At 47.6% G+C, this 18,823-nt stretch overlaps 1 protein-coding gene across 18 annotated transcripts in view; it reads left to right on the plus strand.

Annotated features, from left to right (window-relative positions):
• Positions 1–17,126, plus strand: part of FNBP1 (formin binding protein 1) — a 152,155-nt gene extending 135,029 nt beyond the window's left edge. For 9 of the 18 annotated variants that reach the window (XM_049114980.1, XM_049114979.1, XM_025475468.3 and 6 more), the window contains 5 exons: positions 562–671; positions 5,848–5,980; positions 7,703–7,824; positions 8,097–8,236; positions 9,662–13,176. In XM_049114980.1, coding sequence (XP_048970937.1) covers positions 562–671; positions 5,848–5,980; positions 7,703–7,824; positions 8,097–8,236; positions 9,662–9,840 — 684 coding nt within the window. In that variant the 3' untranslated portion in view covers positions 9,841–13,176. Of the gene's footprint in view, positions 1–561; positions 672–5,847; positions 5,981–7,702; positions 7,825–8,096; positions 8,237–9,661; positions 13,177–13,918 lie in introns of those variants that run through there. The other 9 variants (XM_025475471.3, XM_025475472.3, XM_035721046.2 and 6 more) reach the window with 3 other exon arrangements.
• The last annotated feature ends 1,697 nt before the right edge of the window (positions 17,127–18,823 follow it).

An 18,823-nucleotide genomic window follows, 5' to 3' on the forward strand; every position in this document is an offset into this window, starting at 1 on the left:
TCCCTTTCACCCACATTCTCCAAGGAACCAGATGTCCCCTCTGCCACTTGGGTATGGAAATGTTTGGCCTCAGCCTGTGTGAAGAAGTGGGAAGAAAGACTAGGGAGTAAAGCAGTGCCTTGGACATGAAACAGTCGCTGGGGGTACTTGTCCCTGTTGCATGAAGGAAGCAGAAACTTCAAACTTCCTTCACACTTCAGGGTTGCTACCAGCACTGCCGGTCAAGTGAAGAATCCGCTTCAAAACTGGTTTTTCATCCATTCTCGCAGGGGTCAGAATTTTTTCTTCCCCACTCTCTTTCTGTGGCCTTGCTTCCTTGCCTTTGCAGTGGTGGTTTGGCCAGCAAACCCGAACCCCGAACCGGTTTGTGGGACTTTTTTGCAGTTTGCATGCACTGAACTCACATCTCAGCTGGGTGTCGTGGGAAAGAGCTTCACTGTAGCTCATGAAAACACACGCAGACATCTGCATCCCCTGGTGTCTGGGGAATCTGTCCTGCAGGCTTCACTTAGTGTCTGTCCTCAAGGAGTGCCACTGGCTCACGCATGTTTGCATTTGCAGGGCGCCACACCGGAGGATTTCAGCAACCTCCCACCTGAGCAGAGAAGGAAAAAGCTGCAACAGAAAGTCGATGAATTAAATAAAGAAATTCAAAAGGAGATGGATCAAAGGTAGAGTGGAGTGATACGACTTATTAAGAAATTCAGCTTCAGTGTAGAAAGATGGGAAACCCTAAAATAGCTTCAAGAGAAGTGATTATTTCAGCCCTGTGTTTTGTCACAGAGGGTCTACTGGATGGCTTCATTACAGATCGGGAGAATTCTTTTAACAAAGAGGTTTTTACTCTGAGTTTGGGGAACAAAATACATTTGGTTATCTTTTTTTTTTTTCTGTATTTCAACACTTCTCCTTTTTTCTTTTTAAGTTTAAAATTTTAATTACAGTAGAGTTAACATAGAGTGTTATGTTAGTTTCAAGTGTACAGTACAGTGAGCCAACACTTCTATACATCACTCAGTGCATTAAGTGTCCCCTTGGGACACTGTTTCCCCCATCCCCCACCTTCTTCTTTTTTTTTATTCATGAGTGTGTAGCTGAGTTTTTTGTACAAGTGAGGAAGACAAACGTGGCATTTCTCTTCCTACCGCCTTCCTTGCCCCACATCCCAGCTTTGAGTCCAAGATGCCCTTGTCTTTTCTATTTGAGAATAAGTGACAATCAACCTTCCCAGTTTCTCATGTCTCTTTACCTTTTTATAAAGCGTATTAATGATGTCTAGAAAACAAATCACGGTATGTCTTATTACACACACTGCTAGCCGTCAGAGGTGTGGTATTTGCTTGCTCTTGAGAAGCTTCTGCATCAGGATCCCGCTGCTGGGGGTCCTGGTTTTCTGAGCTGTTTTAGAAGTTTGATCCCAGCATGATACACATACAAAAAAATAATAAGAAGAAAAGATTTGATATCTCCTTTCATTTGCACTTCCCTCCCCACATTTATAACTTGAAGATCTTTTCTACCACTTAGGGGATACTTGCTAACGATCCTGATTGAAAACCCCTTTATTAACTGTCTTTCACCTTATAGATTCTGAGTGAATTAGGTGAATCATTCATCTATTTGAGATTTTCTAAAAGATATACTTGAGATTTTGTGCTCTGTAAATAGGCTGAAAAGTGATGCTACATAAATGCAGTTATGGCAAAGCTGGGGTTAAAATTTGGTTATGCAAAAAGCCAACCAACCAACAAACAAAATTAGTTAGGCAGTACCATTTTAGTACATAGCAAAAGAAAAGTACTTGTTTGTTCTTTTACCCCTCGTAGAGCAACTTCTGAGAAATGGGTGGCTTTATTTACTTACTTTTATTTTTATTTTTTTTAGAGAGAGCATATGGGGGTGGGGGTGGAGGGCAGAGGGAGAGAGAGAACCTGAAGCAGAGACCCCTCCACGCCCAGCACAGAGCCTGACATGGGGCTCGATCCTACGACCCTGAGATCATGATGTGAGCTGAAGTCAAGAGTCAGACGCTTAACCGACTGAGCCACCCAGGTGCCCCAAGTGGGTGAGCAGTTACATTCTGTACGAGAATAAGAAGTTCTGACCCAGGTATCTGAAACAACATTGTAGAAATTGTCCAATAATTATGCAGAGAAATTTCTCTGCCGCTGGGTTGTGGCCTTGGAAGCTGGTTAACTTTATAACCTTCAAAGTAGCCTTGCTGGTAACAAGGTAAGTCCTGTTTAACCATTCACTAGATGACTGTTTATTGAGCATTTACTGTGTACAAGGAAATATCCTAGACCCTGGAAATAAAGCGAAGAACAAAACACATAAAAACCTCTGTTCTCAGGGCAGCCCCGGTGGCACAGCGGTTTGGCGCCGCCTTCAGCCCGGGGTGTGATCCTGGAGACCTGGGATCAAGTCCCACATCAGGCTCCCTGCATGGAGCCTGCTTCTCTCCCTCTCCCTCTGCTTGTGTCTCTGCCTCTCTCTCTCTCTCTGTCTGTCATGAATAAATAAATAAAAGCTTTAAAAAAAATAAATAAAACCTCTGTCCTCATGCAACTTACACTTTGTACAAGAGGAACAAGGCAGGACTAATCAAATCACAAAGTGTGAGGGTAGATTTAAAATGCCCTGGGGTTCAAGGGTGCCCAGCTGGCTTAGTCAGAGGAGCATACCACTCTTGATGTTGGGGTTGTGGGTTCCAGCCCCATGTAGGGTGTAAAGATTACTTAAATAAATAAAACTTTAAAAAATATTAAAATACCCTGGGTTCAAACCTATTCTCGGTTCCACCTATTTCTGTTGCCGACTTTGGACAACCTTCTTAAGCTCTTCTTGAGCTTAACCTTTTGACCTTACCTCGGTTTCCTCATCTTGAAAAGGAAGTTAATAATGAGGATTAAATGTGTCAGTGTGTGGGAGGTGCTTGAACCAATAGCTGGCACATAATATGTGTAAAATGAAATGAAATAAAATATGTTCAATGTAAACAGACTACATGTGCCAATTAGATTTTCAGAGTAAACCAACAACAACCCAAAATCCACGTGTATACTACCTACAAAAGGCACATCTAATTCATAAGGTATAGAAAGGTTGAAAATAAAAGAATGGAAAAAGATTGGGGCACCTGGGTGGCTCAGTAGGTTTAGTGTCTGCCTTCGGCTTAGGTCATGGTCCCAAAGTCCTGGGATCAATCCCCACATCAGGCTCCCTGCTCAGTGAAGAGTCTTGCTTGTCCCTCTCCCTCCTGCTCATGCTCTCTGTCTCTCTCTGCTCTGTCTCAAATAAATAAAATTTTTAAACAAACAAACAAAAAAAACCCCAAAAGAATGGAAAAAGTTACACTATGCACTGGTTGGCCAGTGCCAACCAAAGGAAGACTGAGTTACAGGCCAAAAAACCCTCGAACTAGTCAGCTCAAGAAGATCAACTTCATAATAATAAGTGCTTCAAGTAACATACAGCTCAGTTTCAAGCTGTACGACTGTATGACCTCAAAACATAAAAAAGGTTTTGCGATTAGCCCTTTGACATGAGTATGTGCAAGAAATGCAAACACATTGTTAAAAATTTTTTTTTAAAAACACATTGTTGTGGGGGGAGATTCTTAACGCACTTCTCTTGAGTAACTGATAGAACAGATTAACAGGTTCAGGGTAAGATATTTAAATAATATAATTGATAAAATTGGCCTTGTACACATCTATCCAATAATTGCATGGTGCACATTCTTCTCAAGCACACATAGAACATTTCCAACAATTGAGCATGTCCTGTTTTCATGAAGCAAATCTCAACAAACATCCAAGGGTAGACACCGTTCAAGATGTGTTCTCTGAAGCCTGCAGTAAAGCTTAGAACATTTAGAAATTAAGAACTAATTAGCTCCAGGGCAGCCTGGGTGGCTCAGGGGTTTAGCGCTGCCTTCAGCCCTAGGCGTGAACCTGGAGACCTGGGATCAAGTCCCATGTCGGGCTCCCTGCATGGAGCCTGCTTCTCCCTCTGCCTGTGCCTCTGCCTCTCTCTCTCTCTGTGTCTCATAAATAAATAAATAAACTCTTAAAAAAAAAAAGAACTGTAGCTCCAGATAACTCAGAGACTAAAGAAGAAATCCTAAGAAATATTGGAAAATAGAGCAGAGCTGAACCCGAACCCACATTGTACACCTCAGTTACTAAGCAATGCTCAGAAAGGGAAGTTTATGCTTTCTATACATATTGAAAACAAAAAGCAGTAAACATCAGTGAGCTGAGTATCCATCTTAAGAAGTTAGAAAAAACACAGCAAGTGGGGAACCAGAGGAAACAGAAGCCAGGAAAGAGTGTAAATTAATGACATAGGAAAAAAGTATGCACTCATCACAGAGGATCGACAAATCCAAGAATTGGTTCTTTGAAAAGATGCATAAAATTAAACTTCTGGAGAGACCTATCAGGAGAGACAGAAGGAGAAGAATCCAAGGTGATGAATCTTGACAAGTCTTTTGAGAAGTTTTGCAGAGAGATAGGGCTGTAGCTGGAGGTGTAGCCATAAAGTCAAGAGAGGAATTTGTTAAAGGTGGACGTTACAGTTTGTTTGCTGTAAGAACATTTGTTCATCTCAGATACTTACTGAGCATCTATTGTGTGCCAAGTATTGTCCCGCCCCGGGGAGATAACAGAGTTAACAAAAGAATTTGAGCTCATAGTGCTTCCTCAGACAGCTTCCATTCTAGTAGGAAGAGACCAACAATAATAAGCATAATAATAAGTTATATAATGTCGGGAAGTATACACACTGTGAGAAAGAAGTGGAGCAAAGTCAGGGGGCGGTGAGCGCAGGTGGATGGAGGGCTGTAATGGAGATGCAGCCTCAGGGAAAGTGAAGTGTACCCCCAAAGGAGCAGCAGGATGGAGGGGTGAGGATGGAGGGGTGAGGATGGAGGGGTGAGGATGAGCAGAGGCGTGGTGAGGACTGATGGAAATTCTCTTCCTCATATTTCTGTATTTTCAGTGAAACTATTTCCCATGACTCAAAATATGGCTTGGTTCGTTGGTCTTATGTGTATAGCAGGTTTAGACTGCTTTTTTCACTGAATGAAGCTCATTAAAGTTGACCCATTACCACCTGCTGAGTCATTTGCCCTGAACTTTTTACATCTCGAACCCTTCTGAAAGTCCCTGGAAGCCAGAGTTCAAAAATAATAGAGCCCTTTGGGCCTGAAGATCTCCCCAAGCATAGCTGCAGCACTTCTGTAGGGATTCATTTACTCAGGCTGCTGTGGGCGCGCCTCCAAGTAGACTTCAGGAAGAGTGTGGAATCTTGCGATATGTAGCTTTGAGGCTGCATTGCCTGCCTGTCGTGGATACCAACTGTGGGTTTGGTTTCTCAACCGTTTAAAGTGTATAATGAAATTTCCAAAGCAGTTAACTGTGCTTCTCCATGAGGGGAACAGATGGTAGCCCAGAAGACCCAAGATGCCAGCTGTAGCTTTGGTTTGCACCAAGAATGTGCACCTGGCTATTTGGGTTTTGTTTGTTTTTGTTGTTGTTTGGGGTGAAGGGAGGGACAGGACTGATTTATGTTTCTCAGTTGCTGAGGGCACTGGGAGGTACCAGATACCATTTAGAAAAGGCAACCAAAAATTTCATATCTGGCTCTGGATTATACAGATTTGGGGAGCAGGATTCTTAGAGAGTTTTAGGATGAAAACAGGCCCCAGTCCTCCCTTCCATCCCATACTGTGACACAGTCTTCATGTGCTCCCATTCGCACAGTGTTCAGGGTGGTAGGAGAATCCACTTGGCTGATCACCTTCACTGTGTCCTACTCTTTCTTTCTTTTTTTTTTTTTCAGAGATGCCATAACAAAAATGAAAGATGTTTACCTAAAGAATCCTCAGATGGGAGACCCAGCCAGTTTGGATCACAAATTAGCAGAAGTCAGCCAAAATATAGAAAAACTGCGGCTAGAAGCCCAGAAATTTGAGGTATGAAAAAGCTGTGGTTGAAAAGCTCTGTCGGAAAAAAAGAAACAGGGTAAGGGCTGGGGGTGGGGGCGCGGCATGGGGATGCTCTAGAGCACCCATGCGTCGTGCGCTGCAAGAGGTGCAGTTGGATTTGCAGCAGGGTGTGTCTCGAGTCATGATAAAAGGAAAAGTAGTCACTCACTGGCTGTTCTGCCCCTCTGTCCCTAATGTCCCCTAAAACCTACACTGATCAAAGCTGTATTTGTATATGTTGTTCTTTGGTTTAAGTGTATCACTTAGTACTTATCCTGCTTCAGCGCCTGTTGATAATGGGTCCAGCTGGGAGCATGCGATCGTGAGTCCAGAAGTTAAAGAAATCATGTCAAATATGGTTCTTACAAAGGACACGTTATCAAAGGGTTATATATGTTAAACCTGGTGAGAGACACAAATGAGAAATGAGTGGGGAATATAAATAATAAATGTTTTAAGGAGAGAGAGAAAAAGAGAGAGGAGCACTCAAGAACTATGGACAAAAGGCTTCTTTTATCTATAAATTTAGAGACTACAGAACATGGAAAAATACGTCAGTGACTGATTGCTCCAGGCCAAGTAGGTGTTACTTCTAGCAATGAAGGATCAGATACGGCTTTTTAAAAGTGTTCTTAAGGATCCCTGGGTGGCTCAGCAGTTTAGCGCCGCCTTCAGCCCAGGGAGTGATCCTGGAGACCCGGGATCGAGTTCCGCGTCAGGCTCCCTGCATGAAGCCTGCTTCTCCCTCTGCCTGTATCTCTGTCTCTCATGGATAAATAAATATATTTAAAAAAAAAAAAGTCTTGCTAGAATCTGTAAGTCAGTTATTACTGTTGGAGTGTTTAGAACCTAGAAATATCCTTTTCTGGTCATTTTTATCCTTTTGTCTTTTTAATGACAGTCACAGAGAGAGAGAGAGGCAGAGACACAGGCAGAGGAAGAAGCAGGCTCCATGCACCGGAAGCCCGATGTGGGATTCGATCCCGGGTCTCCAGGATCGCGCCCTGGGCCAAAGGCAGGCGCCAAACCGCTGTGCCACCCAGGGATCCCGTCTTTTTTTTTTTTACACTATTTCAGATGTTGCCAAAGATAATTTTACCTTATTTGACTTCCTCTATACAGGTTTCTTTACTATTAAAAAGAGTGACAGTCCATAAAAAAAAGGCGAGGGGAAGAATGTGGCTCTCACACTGAGTCACTGCTTACGTGTGACCGGGCCCTCCTGTTCTCGGTGTGACCTCACGGTCACAGAATTGTGGAACCAGAAGGAACTAGAAGTGACTTATCTGAAATCACACAGGTGTTTTCAAAAGCCTAAGAGTAGAGGGGCACCTGGGGGGCTCAGTAGGTTGAGCATCTGGCTCTTGATCTCAGCTCAGGTCTTGATCTCACAGTTGTGAATTCGAGGTCCATGCAAAAAAAAAAAAAAGCCCAAGAGTGTAATGCAGTCCAGTGCTCTTTCTGTCGCATTGTGACCGTTGTCTAAACACATTTGCTTCTATCTCTCCAAGGTGAGATGAACTGGAAGCAGTTGCCTGTGAGTCCCTTATATAGCTGAATGCAGATACACTGGGGCCCCCTACCCCATGTGATTGTTCTCGAATCTCAGCTTCAGTGACCATTGAGCCCCCCCTCATTTGGGGCCTTCAGACTCTATGGTCCAGCCCTCAGCTGAGCTCAGACCAGGTCTTTGGTGGCTTTTGCTTGCAGGCCTGGCTGGCTGAGGTGGAAGGCAGGCTGCCAGCGCGCAGTGAGCAGGGCCGCCGGCAGAGTGGAATGTTCGATGCCCAGAACCCGGCCACTGTCAACAGCTGTGCTCAGGACCGTGAGAGGTACAGTATCTGTACCGAGCCTGCTGTCCGGCAGGAAGCAAGTTTGCTTTGTGTTCATGTCCCATGTCTGGAAATGAGTGTAAGGTGCTTGTTCTGTACCAAAGAGCCAGTGGTGCCTGACCTGACCTTTCCCCACCACTTGGGTCCCTGGTGCCATGTGGGTTGGTGACAGAGCACACGAGGTGACCTGAGATGGCCTTTGTGACAGCAGTCAGGGGCTGTGAGTGTTGCTGGGCAGTCGCTATAGTTGCTGTGTGGTTTCATTTCTTGAGCAGCCCGGATGGCAGTTACACGGAGGAGCAGAGTCAGGAGGGTGAGGTGAAGGTGCTGGCCACGGACTTCGATGACGAGTTTGATGAGGAGGAGCCCCTGCCCGCCATCGGGACTTGCAAAGCCCTCTACACGTTCGAAGGTAACCTGCGTCCGCCTGGCTCCCTGCTTGCGCACACTGACCCTTCTGCTGTGATTGGACCTTCTTCCGAAGCCTTCCAGATCTTTCTCTCTCTTCTTACCCTGTTGTTCTGCTCATGGTCATCACCATCATTATCTAATTCATGGCTGTGTACTTTGCCCACTGGTCCATACAAAGGAACAACAGCTTTTGGGGAGCTTATTTGCAGCACATAGCATGGAATAATGATTATTTCATCCATTCATCCAATATTTCTGGAGCTCTTGTCTTGATGATGATACCATGAGAGCTGTACCTTAGGACATTTATCATCATGTGCGTAGGGCCAATCTGAGAACAGGGATAAAGGGTTAGAAAGACCAGCCCAGGGGCACCTGAGTGGCTCAGTGGTTGAGTGTCTGCCTTTTGCTCGGGGCGTGATCCTGGGGTCCTGGGATGGAGTCCTGCCTTGGGCTCCCTGCATGGAGCCTGCATCTCCCTCTGCCAGTGTCTCTCATGAATAAATGAATAACCTGAAAGAAAGAAAAAGAAAGAAAGAAAAGAAAAGAAAAAAAAGGAAAGAAAGAAAAGGAAAGAAAGAAAAACCAGCCCAGAGTTGCCAGAACGCTGTACCATAGAAAGATATTAAGGATGCTGTGTAAGAAGCAGTCCAAGCTCAGGGAGATTTGGGGAGCTCCAGGACAGAGGGAGCTTACGGATGTCCTCACGCCAGGCTACACGTTCAATGCGACAAGAAAGCACCAGGTTCAGTGTTGCCGACTTTACCTCACTCCCAGGCCTCAGCCCTGCCCCCACGGCACCCCTGGAGGCTGCTCCCCAGACAATCTGCCCTCCAGAATGCTGTGTGCGCAGTGGGACGCTGGTCTTTGCAAGTGGCCTTGGGGACCCTGGTTAAAGAGCTGGCCCGGAGATGCCGAGGTCAACAAACTGCTCAGACCCATGGCTGATGGGAAGTGAGGATTCTCGAAGGTGCCTTCCTAGGGCCCCACCTACGTGGGAAGGTAGGAGGAAGTTATAGTTTGGGAGGAGACACAGCCCACCCAGGTTCAGGGCAACATGGAGGTGGACGTGTGTTTCAGGCAGAAGTGGAACCTGAGCTCCTGACAAGAACCAGGGCCAGACAAAGAGAAGCGGGGATAGTGTCTGAAAAGGTGTCATTAAAGTTAGAGACAGAGGAAGAGCAGAGCAAAGATGTTCCCTGGGGAAACACCTGGCTTCCTGGGTGGGGGAGGGGGGCTCTCTGAAGAGCTGGAGAGCCGCAGGGTGAGGGCCTGGAAGCTTCCGAGTGGGAGGAGCCCTTGCAGGGACCCGGAAGGGTCCATGCCTCTGTCGCTTGCTGCAGTCTACTCATTGCTTTGCTCCCCTGTGTGCTCCGCCTTGTTTTGACAGAAGCCTGCCTGACAGGTTCTGTTCTTGCTCCTCCAGGTCAGAACGAAGGGACCGTCTCCGTCGTGGAAGGAGAAACACTGTACGTGATAGAGGAAGACAAAGGTGACGGATGGACCCGCATCCGGAGAAATGAAGATGAAGAGGGTTATGTCCCTACTTCGTACGTCGAAGTCTATTTGGACAAAAATGCCAAAGGTGCTAAGACTTATATTTAATACCACTTAAAAAAAAAAAAAACCCACAAAAACTGTTAAAAAAAAAAATGGAGTTGTCTCTCCTTACCACTAGGACTGTTATAGGCGGTTCTTCCAAAGCCTGGATGGAGGACACCGGAGTGCATGTTGTCACATGGCCACACGGTGGACTTGTAGGCATCCACTGAACACCCGAATTTCCTTGGCTAGTTTTGACTATAATCATGTTTCTCTTGCTCGTGAAATATGATGTGGAAAGCTGCCAACTGCCAATTTACGGTTCTGTCATTTGAAATCTGATAAACATTTCGTACTTTGGCAGTATCTGTAGGTATCCCAAAAAAAGTTGCCTTTAGCTTCTAATTGGTATCTCTGGATTTAAAAAGTCCACACACATCAGAGGGGCGGGTAAGACTTTGGTTCTCGTATCTCTAGCAAGCATCTGCCATAATCTGCCATAAATTGAACCACCTGAGAATGTTATATTTGGTAACTTAACACATTGAACTACTCTAGGTTTTGGGTTTTTTTGTTTTGTTTTGTTTTGTTTTGTTTTTTAACTACCCTAGTTTGTTTAATCTTACAGTCACTTGCTTCGGAGGAAGTCGTAAATAAAACCTTCCCCCCCTGCTTGAAAGAATAAGATGATTCCTATTTTGGTACTGAAAGTGTATAGTTTTCCTTAAACGTGTTTAAGATCATTGGTAGATCGTTGTGATCATTCTATCACATCTGCATGATCCCAAACAACTAGTTGCAATCCGGAGAAAAGCCTGGTAACAATGAACCAGTTGACTTTTTTTACTTAAGACCACTTAAAAAATAAAAAAAAAAAAAGGCCACTGAGCTCCCCTCTGCCATTGACAGGGTTGATCAGATTCCCTGGTACTGTTTCGAGAACTTACAAAAAAACCTAGCATGCTTGTGTTGGAGGTTTGGTGGCAAGTGGAGCTGTATTCAGCTCACACGTCCCCAGGTGGGGCTGTAAAAAGAATCTGGTGCAGCAGCTGCTTCGACACACAGACCCCAGCTCATCACTTCTCAGAAGTGTTTTGGGTTTGTTAGGTTTTTTGTTTGTTTGTTGGTTGGTTTGTTTTAATCGTTGGTATCTTTAAGACCCAACATGAATTCACTGAAAGTCATTTTAGAATTGCTAGCTCATTTATATAATTAATCATTGCCAGACTGAAATAAAGTATTTCACCACCTTGAAAGGAATCTGGGTCACGTGGGGATGTGCATTTTTCAAATTGGCAAGATCCGTAGTGAAGTCGGTCACATGTAGATGGGTACCAAACCCATTGTTTGTGCCCACTCCGGGAATCTACCCTGAGATCGCAGAGAACCAGCTATGAATGGCTCACAGTAAAGGTGTCAGGCTCAGATTTTCTTTTTATTTGGTTTTGAGAATTACTTATTCATGTCCTTCCTACTTTGAAGTAGAAAATTAGCTCCTTGCTTTTACATTGTGAACCCCTTTTATAAACTCAAGTCAATTTAAAGCTGACTTTACCCCCTCCTCCCAAAAAAAAAGCTGATTTATGAAGCAGCAGCAGCTCATCAGGAGTCTGACACCTGGCGGGAGTTAAAGGTGCTTGTTTGGATTCTAGCAGAAAGGTCACTACATGTCCCAAGGACCGCCAGAAATGAAATTTAATAAATTTTAATGGCAGCCTGATTTTTAACACACGTTTTACTTTAAAAATAATAATAGAAAGTTGCAAAGACAGCAAAACCCGATCGATCCCTGTGCCCTTCAGCCAGGGTCCTCCAGCGGTGGCTTCTGACATAACTGTAGTATAATACCAAAAGCAGGAAACAGACGTGGGTCAGCCTGCTTTTTGAAATATAATTTCATGATTCAGATTTCTTTTGCCTTATTCTACCTTTACTGACATAACATTGATAAAGCCATTCACCTTGGACCCCAGACCCCTCAGGAAAATCATTTCTGTTCCCCCTTTTAAATATTTGCAGCATAAATAAATAAATAAATAAATAAATAAATAAATAAATATTTGCAGCAAGTAACTCAGCTGACCCTGAAACCACAGGGATTCCTCTTCAGGAGCAGGGGGCGGTCACAGCACTAGGCATGGACCCAAGCGAATGGGGGACCTAAGATATTAAAATCAGAGCTTTCTGTCCAGTGATGGACTCAGCTCCAGCCTATGAACTGCAGCAGGAAGCAAACCAAACAGTGAAAAAGCCTTAAAACGGCCAAGACAACATGAGCCTTTTGAAGCCTCCCTTGGAAAGTATGGCGTCTGTGACGTTGTTGTGGTTTTACTTTATTTTTTTTTTCCTTAACAATTGCACCAATTTGATTCAGAAATTGGATCAGTTGGTTTGTGGGAGCTGGGGGTCGGGTTTGGGCACATAAGTTAACATTCATGATTTTAAGTTGTGTGCCCCAAGCCTTAGCAGAGACAGCTCAGGGTAGGGACAGAACAGTGAAAGACACTTCACAGCTCAGTGCCAGCCGGTCAGTGCACCCCAAGTATTCGAAGAAGTCCTGAAACCATTCCCAAAGAATCAGAATCCCCATTTCTGCCCACCGTATACTTTGGTTTTCTTTCCTAAATTTTATTTCTGATAAAATGAAAGAAGCCAAGTCTCAACTTGTTTAGAAAGTTTTCTCCTTTTGAGACACATTTAGAGGGGACTAGTGTATGTGTAGAAGCCTGTCCTCCCCACCTGGTTTCTCAATCTGCTTGGCACCCCCAAGAACACTGTCCCCCCAAACCCATCCCAGCCCGTGGGGCTGCTGCTTCCCAACGCCCAGATCTCCAAGCAGCTATTCTGTGCTTGTGCATTTGTGTGTGTGCATGTGTGTGTGTGTGTGTGTTATCTACGATGACTATTTAATAATTGCCAAAATATTTAGACTAGAGGAACGTCCAGTGGGTCAGTTGGATTGTGACTATCTTCCTTTATGATTTTGGTTTTGTTTTTTAAATTGTTTTCTTGTTAAATACGTTCCGTAATCCCCAGCCCTCAGCCACTCCCCCTCCAGATATTTGTATATACTGCCATTTAAAAACTAAAAGATAACTTGAATTCATTGTTTTAACGTTTGACTCTTTTATCTGTTTGTTTTATTGGTGATTCTCCTGCCTAATGACCTTTTTTGTTTTTGTAACCACTGGGGAAGCCGGGAGGACTAGGTCCCCGGCCGGCAGCTCCGCGCTTGAGTTTATTGTAGACACTTGTGTTCTGAGTAAGTTCTGCTCCAATACGGCCAACATGATTGTCTCTCTCTCTCTCTCTCTCTCCTTACCCTAAAAGAAAAGAATCTGTCTGGCACCTTTTAGTTGTACCCTCGTACCTGCCTCTCTAATAAACGTATTTTTCTCAGTGTTGTGTATTTTAAATGATTTGTCACCTTTCCGAGAAAATGATTCTGTGTCATACGGGGATTTAACTCTTTTTGTCTTCAGTAATGGGGAACTTTTTCCAGCCAAATGCTTTTTTAAAAATCTGCCCTTGCTCCCCCTTTTAAATGATGACACCTGCTCTGTTTCTCGCCCTGTACGCACCTGAGGGCTTCAAGAGTCTGTCTCCCCTTCCTCTCCTGCCCCCTCAAGATGAAGAACTTTCACTGTTGATTGCTGAGTCGACATTGAGTGACAAGTGTTTCCTTTTCGCCAAGATGTTCCATGTTTTCATAAAAGGTCTGAGTGTCGGTTGGGGACAGAATCGGGCCTTGAACGTTCCTTGAATCCTCCTGGGAAGCCAGGCCTGTTTCTTTCCTCCGAAACTCAGTGTCCCCAGAAAGAGGGGTCGGGGTGGATGGGCGCAGGGTCTCCGGTGGGGGCTCTCTCCCCCCACCGCCCCAAGGGAAGGGAAGGGAAGGGAAGGGAAGGGAAGGGAAGGGAAGGGAAGGGAAGGGAAGGGAAGGGAAGGCTAGCTCCTGAGCCCGCCTGAAACCGTGAAAGTTCCTTATCTCCGATGTGCCCCCCGCACCCCACTGGGGGAACAACCCACCGCTCTCAAGCTGTCCCCTCCGGCGGTGCAGTTTGCCAGGCCGCAGAATGCCCGCCCTTGACCGCCCGCCTCCCTCTAAAGGTCTTTCTCTTTCTGTCTTTTTGTGTTGTAGATTCCTAGAGGCCGCTGCGGAGCCGGAGCCGGAGCCGGAGCCTCGGTGAGCCTTCCCAGGAGAAACCCTTCGGTCTGCTTGTCTCCACAGGCCTGGGCGCCCGCGCGCACGCAGACTGCTCCCGGGCTGGGCGGGCCGGTGGCCCTGCGACATCTCAGCCTGAAGCGACATCCCTCCTAACCTGCCCCTGCCACGCGGCTGCTTGCCTTTTTCATTCCTTTCTTTTGACAGCATGCTTCTCGTGGCCCAGCTCCTCCTCCGTGGCCCAGCCCAGCCACCTCTCCGGGAGCAGGTCTGTCCCGTGTCCTCATCCCTGTCCCCAGCGTGCGTGTGGGGCCACGGAAGACAGCTAGACACGTGCTCCCTCCTTCCCGGGCCCCTGCCTTGGCCCTTGGTCTACCTGGAGCATCCTGGCCCATCCATGGTTCACACTGTGCCTTTCGTGAAAACTTCGCCACTGGCCTCCCCCTGGGGAGACCGACAGAATCTGGACAAGGAGGGTCAGGTGTGCTCAGGTGGACTGAGCACCTGAGTGTCATAGATGTATCCCGAGTCCGTTGACCATTCAGTGATCCTTTTCTGGTTATGGGTCCTCACCTTGTACTAGACGACATTTCATGGCCTGAGATTGTCCATGGGGGGTCCTGGGGCAGGCGCGCACATGCACACACATGCACACATGCATCCCCCTCTGGCTTGCACTCAAGCTCACTCACATTCACGCACACACTCACACACACACACACACACACACACAGGCATTTTTATTTGGCGCCTGTGCTCTGGCTTGGAGAAGTCTCCACTCGAAGTCCAATTCCATCTCGAGGGCCACACACTCTTGTGTCCACCTTCCGTGGGGTCCAGGGAGGACCTAGCCCACCTTCTCCCTGTCATCGCCCCGTCAATGAGAATGGCAGATCGTGGCACTTTATAAACAAGCATCACAGCTCGGCGTTAGCTCGTCACAAGGTGACAATTCCCATCTTCCCATGAATTCCGAGATTTGCATCTTAAGATTTTAGTGCTTTCCTCACCAAAGAGCCTGTGCTACGTGTGGTCCTTCGGGTGATCTGTGGCGATGGCTTCTGCATATGCTCACGTGCCCCGCAGGCCCCAGAGACGGGATCGAGTTGGCTTTTTGACCTAAGTTTCCTTCTTCTTATGGATCCTTGAGGAAAACATGAGGTCATGTAGCTCATGGCCACTCATGCCTTAGAGCAGCAGTAGCCCCTTCTTCTCTGGTGCAGATACAGTCGAGAGAAATCATTGGCTGTGCATTTCTGTGAATGAGGCACCATCCGAAGCCCAAGAAGGAAATCGGGCCTCTTTCTTCTCTCGTTTGGCTTCTGGTAACTGGGTGGTCAGTTCGTTCATCCTCAATTCTTCTTGACTTTTATGAGTCTAAGACAAGGCTGTCTTATAGGAGCTGAAGGGACCAGGGCAGAAACGACAGGTGCTAAGGGCTGGGCCTGTGTTCAGTGGCCCCCAAAGAGTGGTTCCTCTCAGCAAACCAGGGTTGATCACACCCCACCCTCTGAGAGCAAATCAGTGACTAGAAGCCTCCAGCCAGCAAATGCCTGGGGTAAAGCAGGTAAAGAGGAAGTGGCTTTGGGTTTGAGCCGAGCCAGCCAGCATGAGCCCCTCCTCTTCTGTCTCTTTCTGTCTCTGTCTCTGTTCGTCTTTTGCCCTGAAGGGGGGCTAGGCCCTTGGGTTGAAGACTACCAGCCTCCCTGCCGGAGCAGCATACACCATGGGTGTCTCGGGGCTGCTACATGGGCAACAGTGCCCCTTCCCCATGGCGGCGGCCCACCTGTAGCGAGCCACCCCCCACCCCATCTCGTGAGAGGGCTGGCTTGGCCGATGCCCTAGAAGCCGGGCCTCCCCTGCATCCCTGCAAAACCCACAGGCATGTGGTTAGGATGGGCAGTCCTGGCGGCCCCACAAAGGGCTCCTCCTCCAGCGGGTGGGTGGATGATCAGGAATCTCCAGGGCCTTCTGAATCTCACCACCCCAAGCTGGCCACTCTCCTCCGCTCCACAAGGATGCTAAATGGTCTTTTTATAAAATTGATTTTAGAGCCTCAGTAATGCATGTGCGTTGCATCTTTCATATTCTGGGTCAGGATAGATTAATTTCTCGCAATGTAGAGAAAATGGTATAAGCTGCAGTGATTTGTTCTTTTAATGTCTGTTCAGCCCAATATAGAATATGCTCGTATCTTGTAACCCCTGTGCAACCCCCCCCCCATTTTTTTTCCTTCTGTACCACCTGTGTCCAGAAGAGAATGGATCATAAGCGCTTCTCAGTGTTAACCTGGGTGTTTGCCTCCCAGCCAGTCTGTACAGCTGCATGGGAAGGGCAATGCTGCAAACCCAAGCTCATTACAGGAGATAAGTTATTATAGGATAGTTGAACTGTATCATTTACTCTGGGAATCCTCCTGGGAACTCATCTATATATGAGTATGGACCAGTTCACGTAGAGTAGAGACGGGGAACTTTCCCATCTGCTTCTCAGCTCCTCCCTCACCCCCGATGCCTGTCGTGTCTACGCCCATGCTAGAATAGTGTTGTTTTTAAGAATGACTAAGTTTTAAAGCACCTGCCCTGAACATGACCTGAAAACAAAACGAAAGAGAGGAACTTGTCATTTACCCGGTTTTTCCTTTGCAAGATAAAAAAGCATGGAAAGCTGTAATGGGATTTTCCTTTGGGTTTTTATCGTGCTCACCTCCGGGCTCAGGCCAGATAAGCTGAGGCTTACTTATCTCGCTAGCCACAGCACAGAGGCCCCTCATGCCTTCTGGTGACATCTGTAACTACAGGAGAAAGTTTACTGAACATGAAAAAGTTACATTGATGCTAAGTATTTTTCCAGAAATCTTAGTTTCATACTTCCTCATGCCTCTGCCTCCCATGCTTGTATCGTCACAACACTTCTTTAAAGAGTGATCCAAAATTCTATTTTAATCTGATGTTGAGCACCTTTAAACTTTCTGGTTTATTTGTGTGTGTGGCACTAATCCTAAACTTTGAAGGCATTTCAGTGTTGTCACGGCCCATTGCCATTGTGAAGGTTCTGGAACTGCCCATTTGTCTCTGGAGATGGAATTAAACCAAATAAAGTGCTTCCATTGGAAGGCTTATATATTGACCTTGTAACTATATGTTAATCCTCTAAATGTTAAATAAAAGTATAATCTCTGTTATGTTGTCATGGGACTTTGTCACGCGGAGAGGTGACCCGGGTCCCGGAAGCAGGCAGGGCCCCTGAGCTGGGGGCTTGGGCCCATGTGCACCTCACTGATGTACTGTGTGAACCCAAGACAAGTCCCGTTGCCATCCCCTCTGGCCGGCTTGCAACCTAGCTCGCTCTAACCACCACCCCTGCCTGCCGGGGCCACTGTGATGTGGGATTCAGGGTGATTCAGGACGGATTGGGGAAGGCTCCTTAGGAGCAGGAAATGTTTTTTCCACGTGCATTCAGCCAGCAGCTACTCTGGGTCTTCAGGGACCCTGATGTGTGGGGTGGGGGTGCAGGGACCACAGGGCACACTTGCATCCCGTGGCCAGTCTGCCGGCATCTGGCATCTCGGTGGCTCGGCAGTACCCGCAGGCTCCAGCGCGGGGGTGGGACACCGGAGGGTGGGGGCCCACAGGATGTGCGCCGCGGGAGGCTCCGTTTCCCCGCCAGCTCGGGGAATCCCACCCCAGGCTTCGGGGGATGGTACGCGGTCTGTGTGCAGCCTCTGCAGGACCTCGGGCCGCTGAGAACAGTCGGGAGAGAGTGAAGCGGCCGCAGAGCTGCCGAGAGCTGGGAGGGGAGGCCACCAAGAAGAGGCCAGGCCTCCCCTCGGCCCTAGCCTCTTCCCACAATCCGATGTGAGTGGCCTTTAAAAAAGCTAGAGCTCCTGACTCAGGAGGCAGCCGACTGGTGGGTCGGGCAGCCTTGGGGGGGGGGGGGCCACCCCCACCCCCGCAGGGCCTGGCCCGTTCTCCTGGCCACACCCAGCGCGCACCCAGCCCAACCACACGGCCGCTCGCCGCTAGGGCAGTGGCAACCCCTAGCAGGAGAGGGGCCAGTGAACCAGGCAAGACGCCACGCGGGGGTACTGGGTGGAAGTAGGCTGGGGGGGAGGGGTGTCGAGTGTCCCCTTTTTTTTTTTTTTTTTTTTATTTAAAGCAAAAGAAGTTTCTGGAGTTGTAGGCCCCAACTCTGAATCATGAGCGAAGGTGGAGGGGCCCCCTGGAACAGAAACGAAGCAGGCCTAGCTCAGTGGGGCCAAGGTCCCCCTGTCCTGGCTACAGGAGGCCACCCCTTCCTCCCTGGCCCCTGCTGTTCTAAGAAGGGGAAGCAGTAAGGCTGTGGCAAGCACCCTCTTGGACCCGGGATTAAAGTGCAAAATCTGGGGGTGCCTGGTGGCTCAGTTGTTTGAGTGTCTGCCTTGGGCTCAGGTCATGATCCCGGGGGTCCAGGGAGCCTGCTTCTCCCTCTGCCTGTGTCTGCCCCTGCTGTGCTCTCTAATGAATAAATGAAATCTTAAATAAAGCGCAGTTTGTGAACCGGCACTCAGCAGCCACTCCGTGTACATCAGGAGCTACATTCCCAGAGGTGTGTCCATTAGGGCCTGGTTTCAACCTTACCTGTCCAGGGTGAGTGACCTTTACTTATAAATGACTTCCCACCAGCTGGGGGCATTGCTGTGCCACAAAAGGTGGAGCAGAATCTGAGAGCCCCCTCCCCCCACACTGGAGGGGAGGAGGGGGTGCAGGAGAGGGTAGAGTGCGGGAGGGGCTGGGAGGATCCTGGGCAGCATCTGCCCCTCGGTGTGCACACCTTCCCACTGTACCAGGCGGAGCCCTGTCCCCACTTCCGTCACCCCAGGCACCCCAGACACTGCCCAGG

This window comes from Canis lupus, chromosome 9 (assembly GCF_003254725.2).
Source record: "Canis lupus dingo isolate Sandy chromosome 9, ASM325472v2, whole genome shotgun sequence".
Classification (NCBI taxonomy): Eukaryota; Metazoa; Chordata; class Mammalia; order Carnivora; family Canidae; genus Canis; species Canis lupus.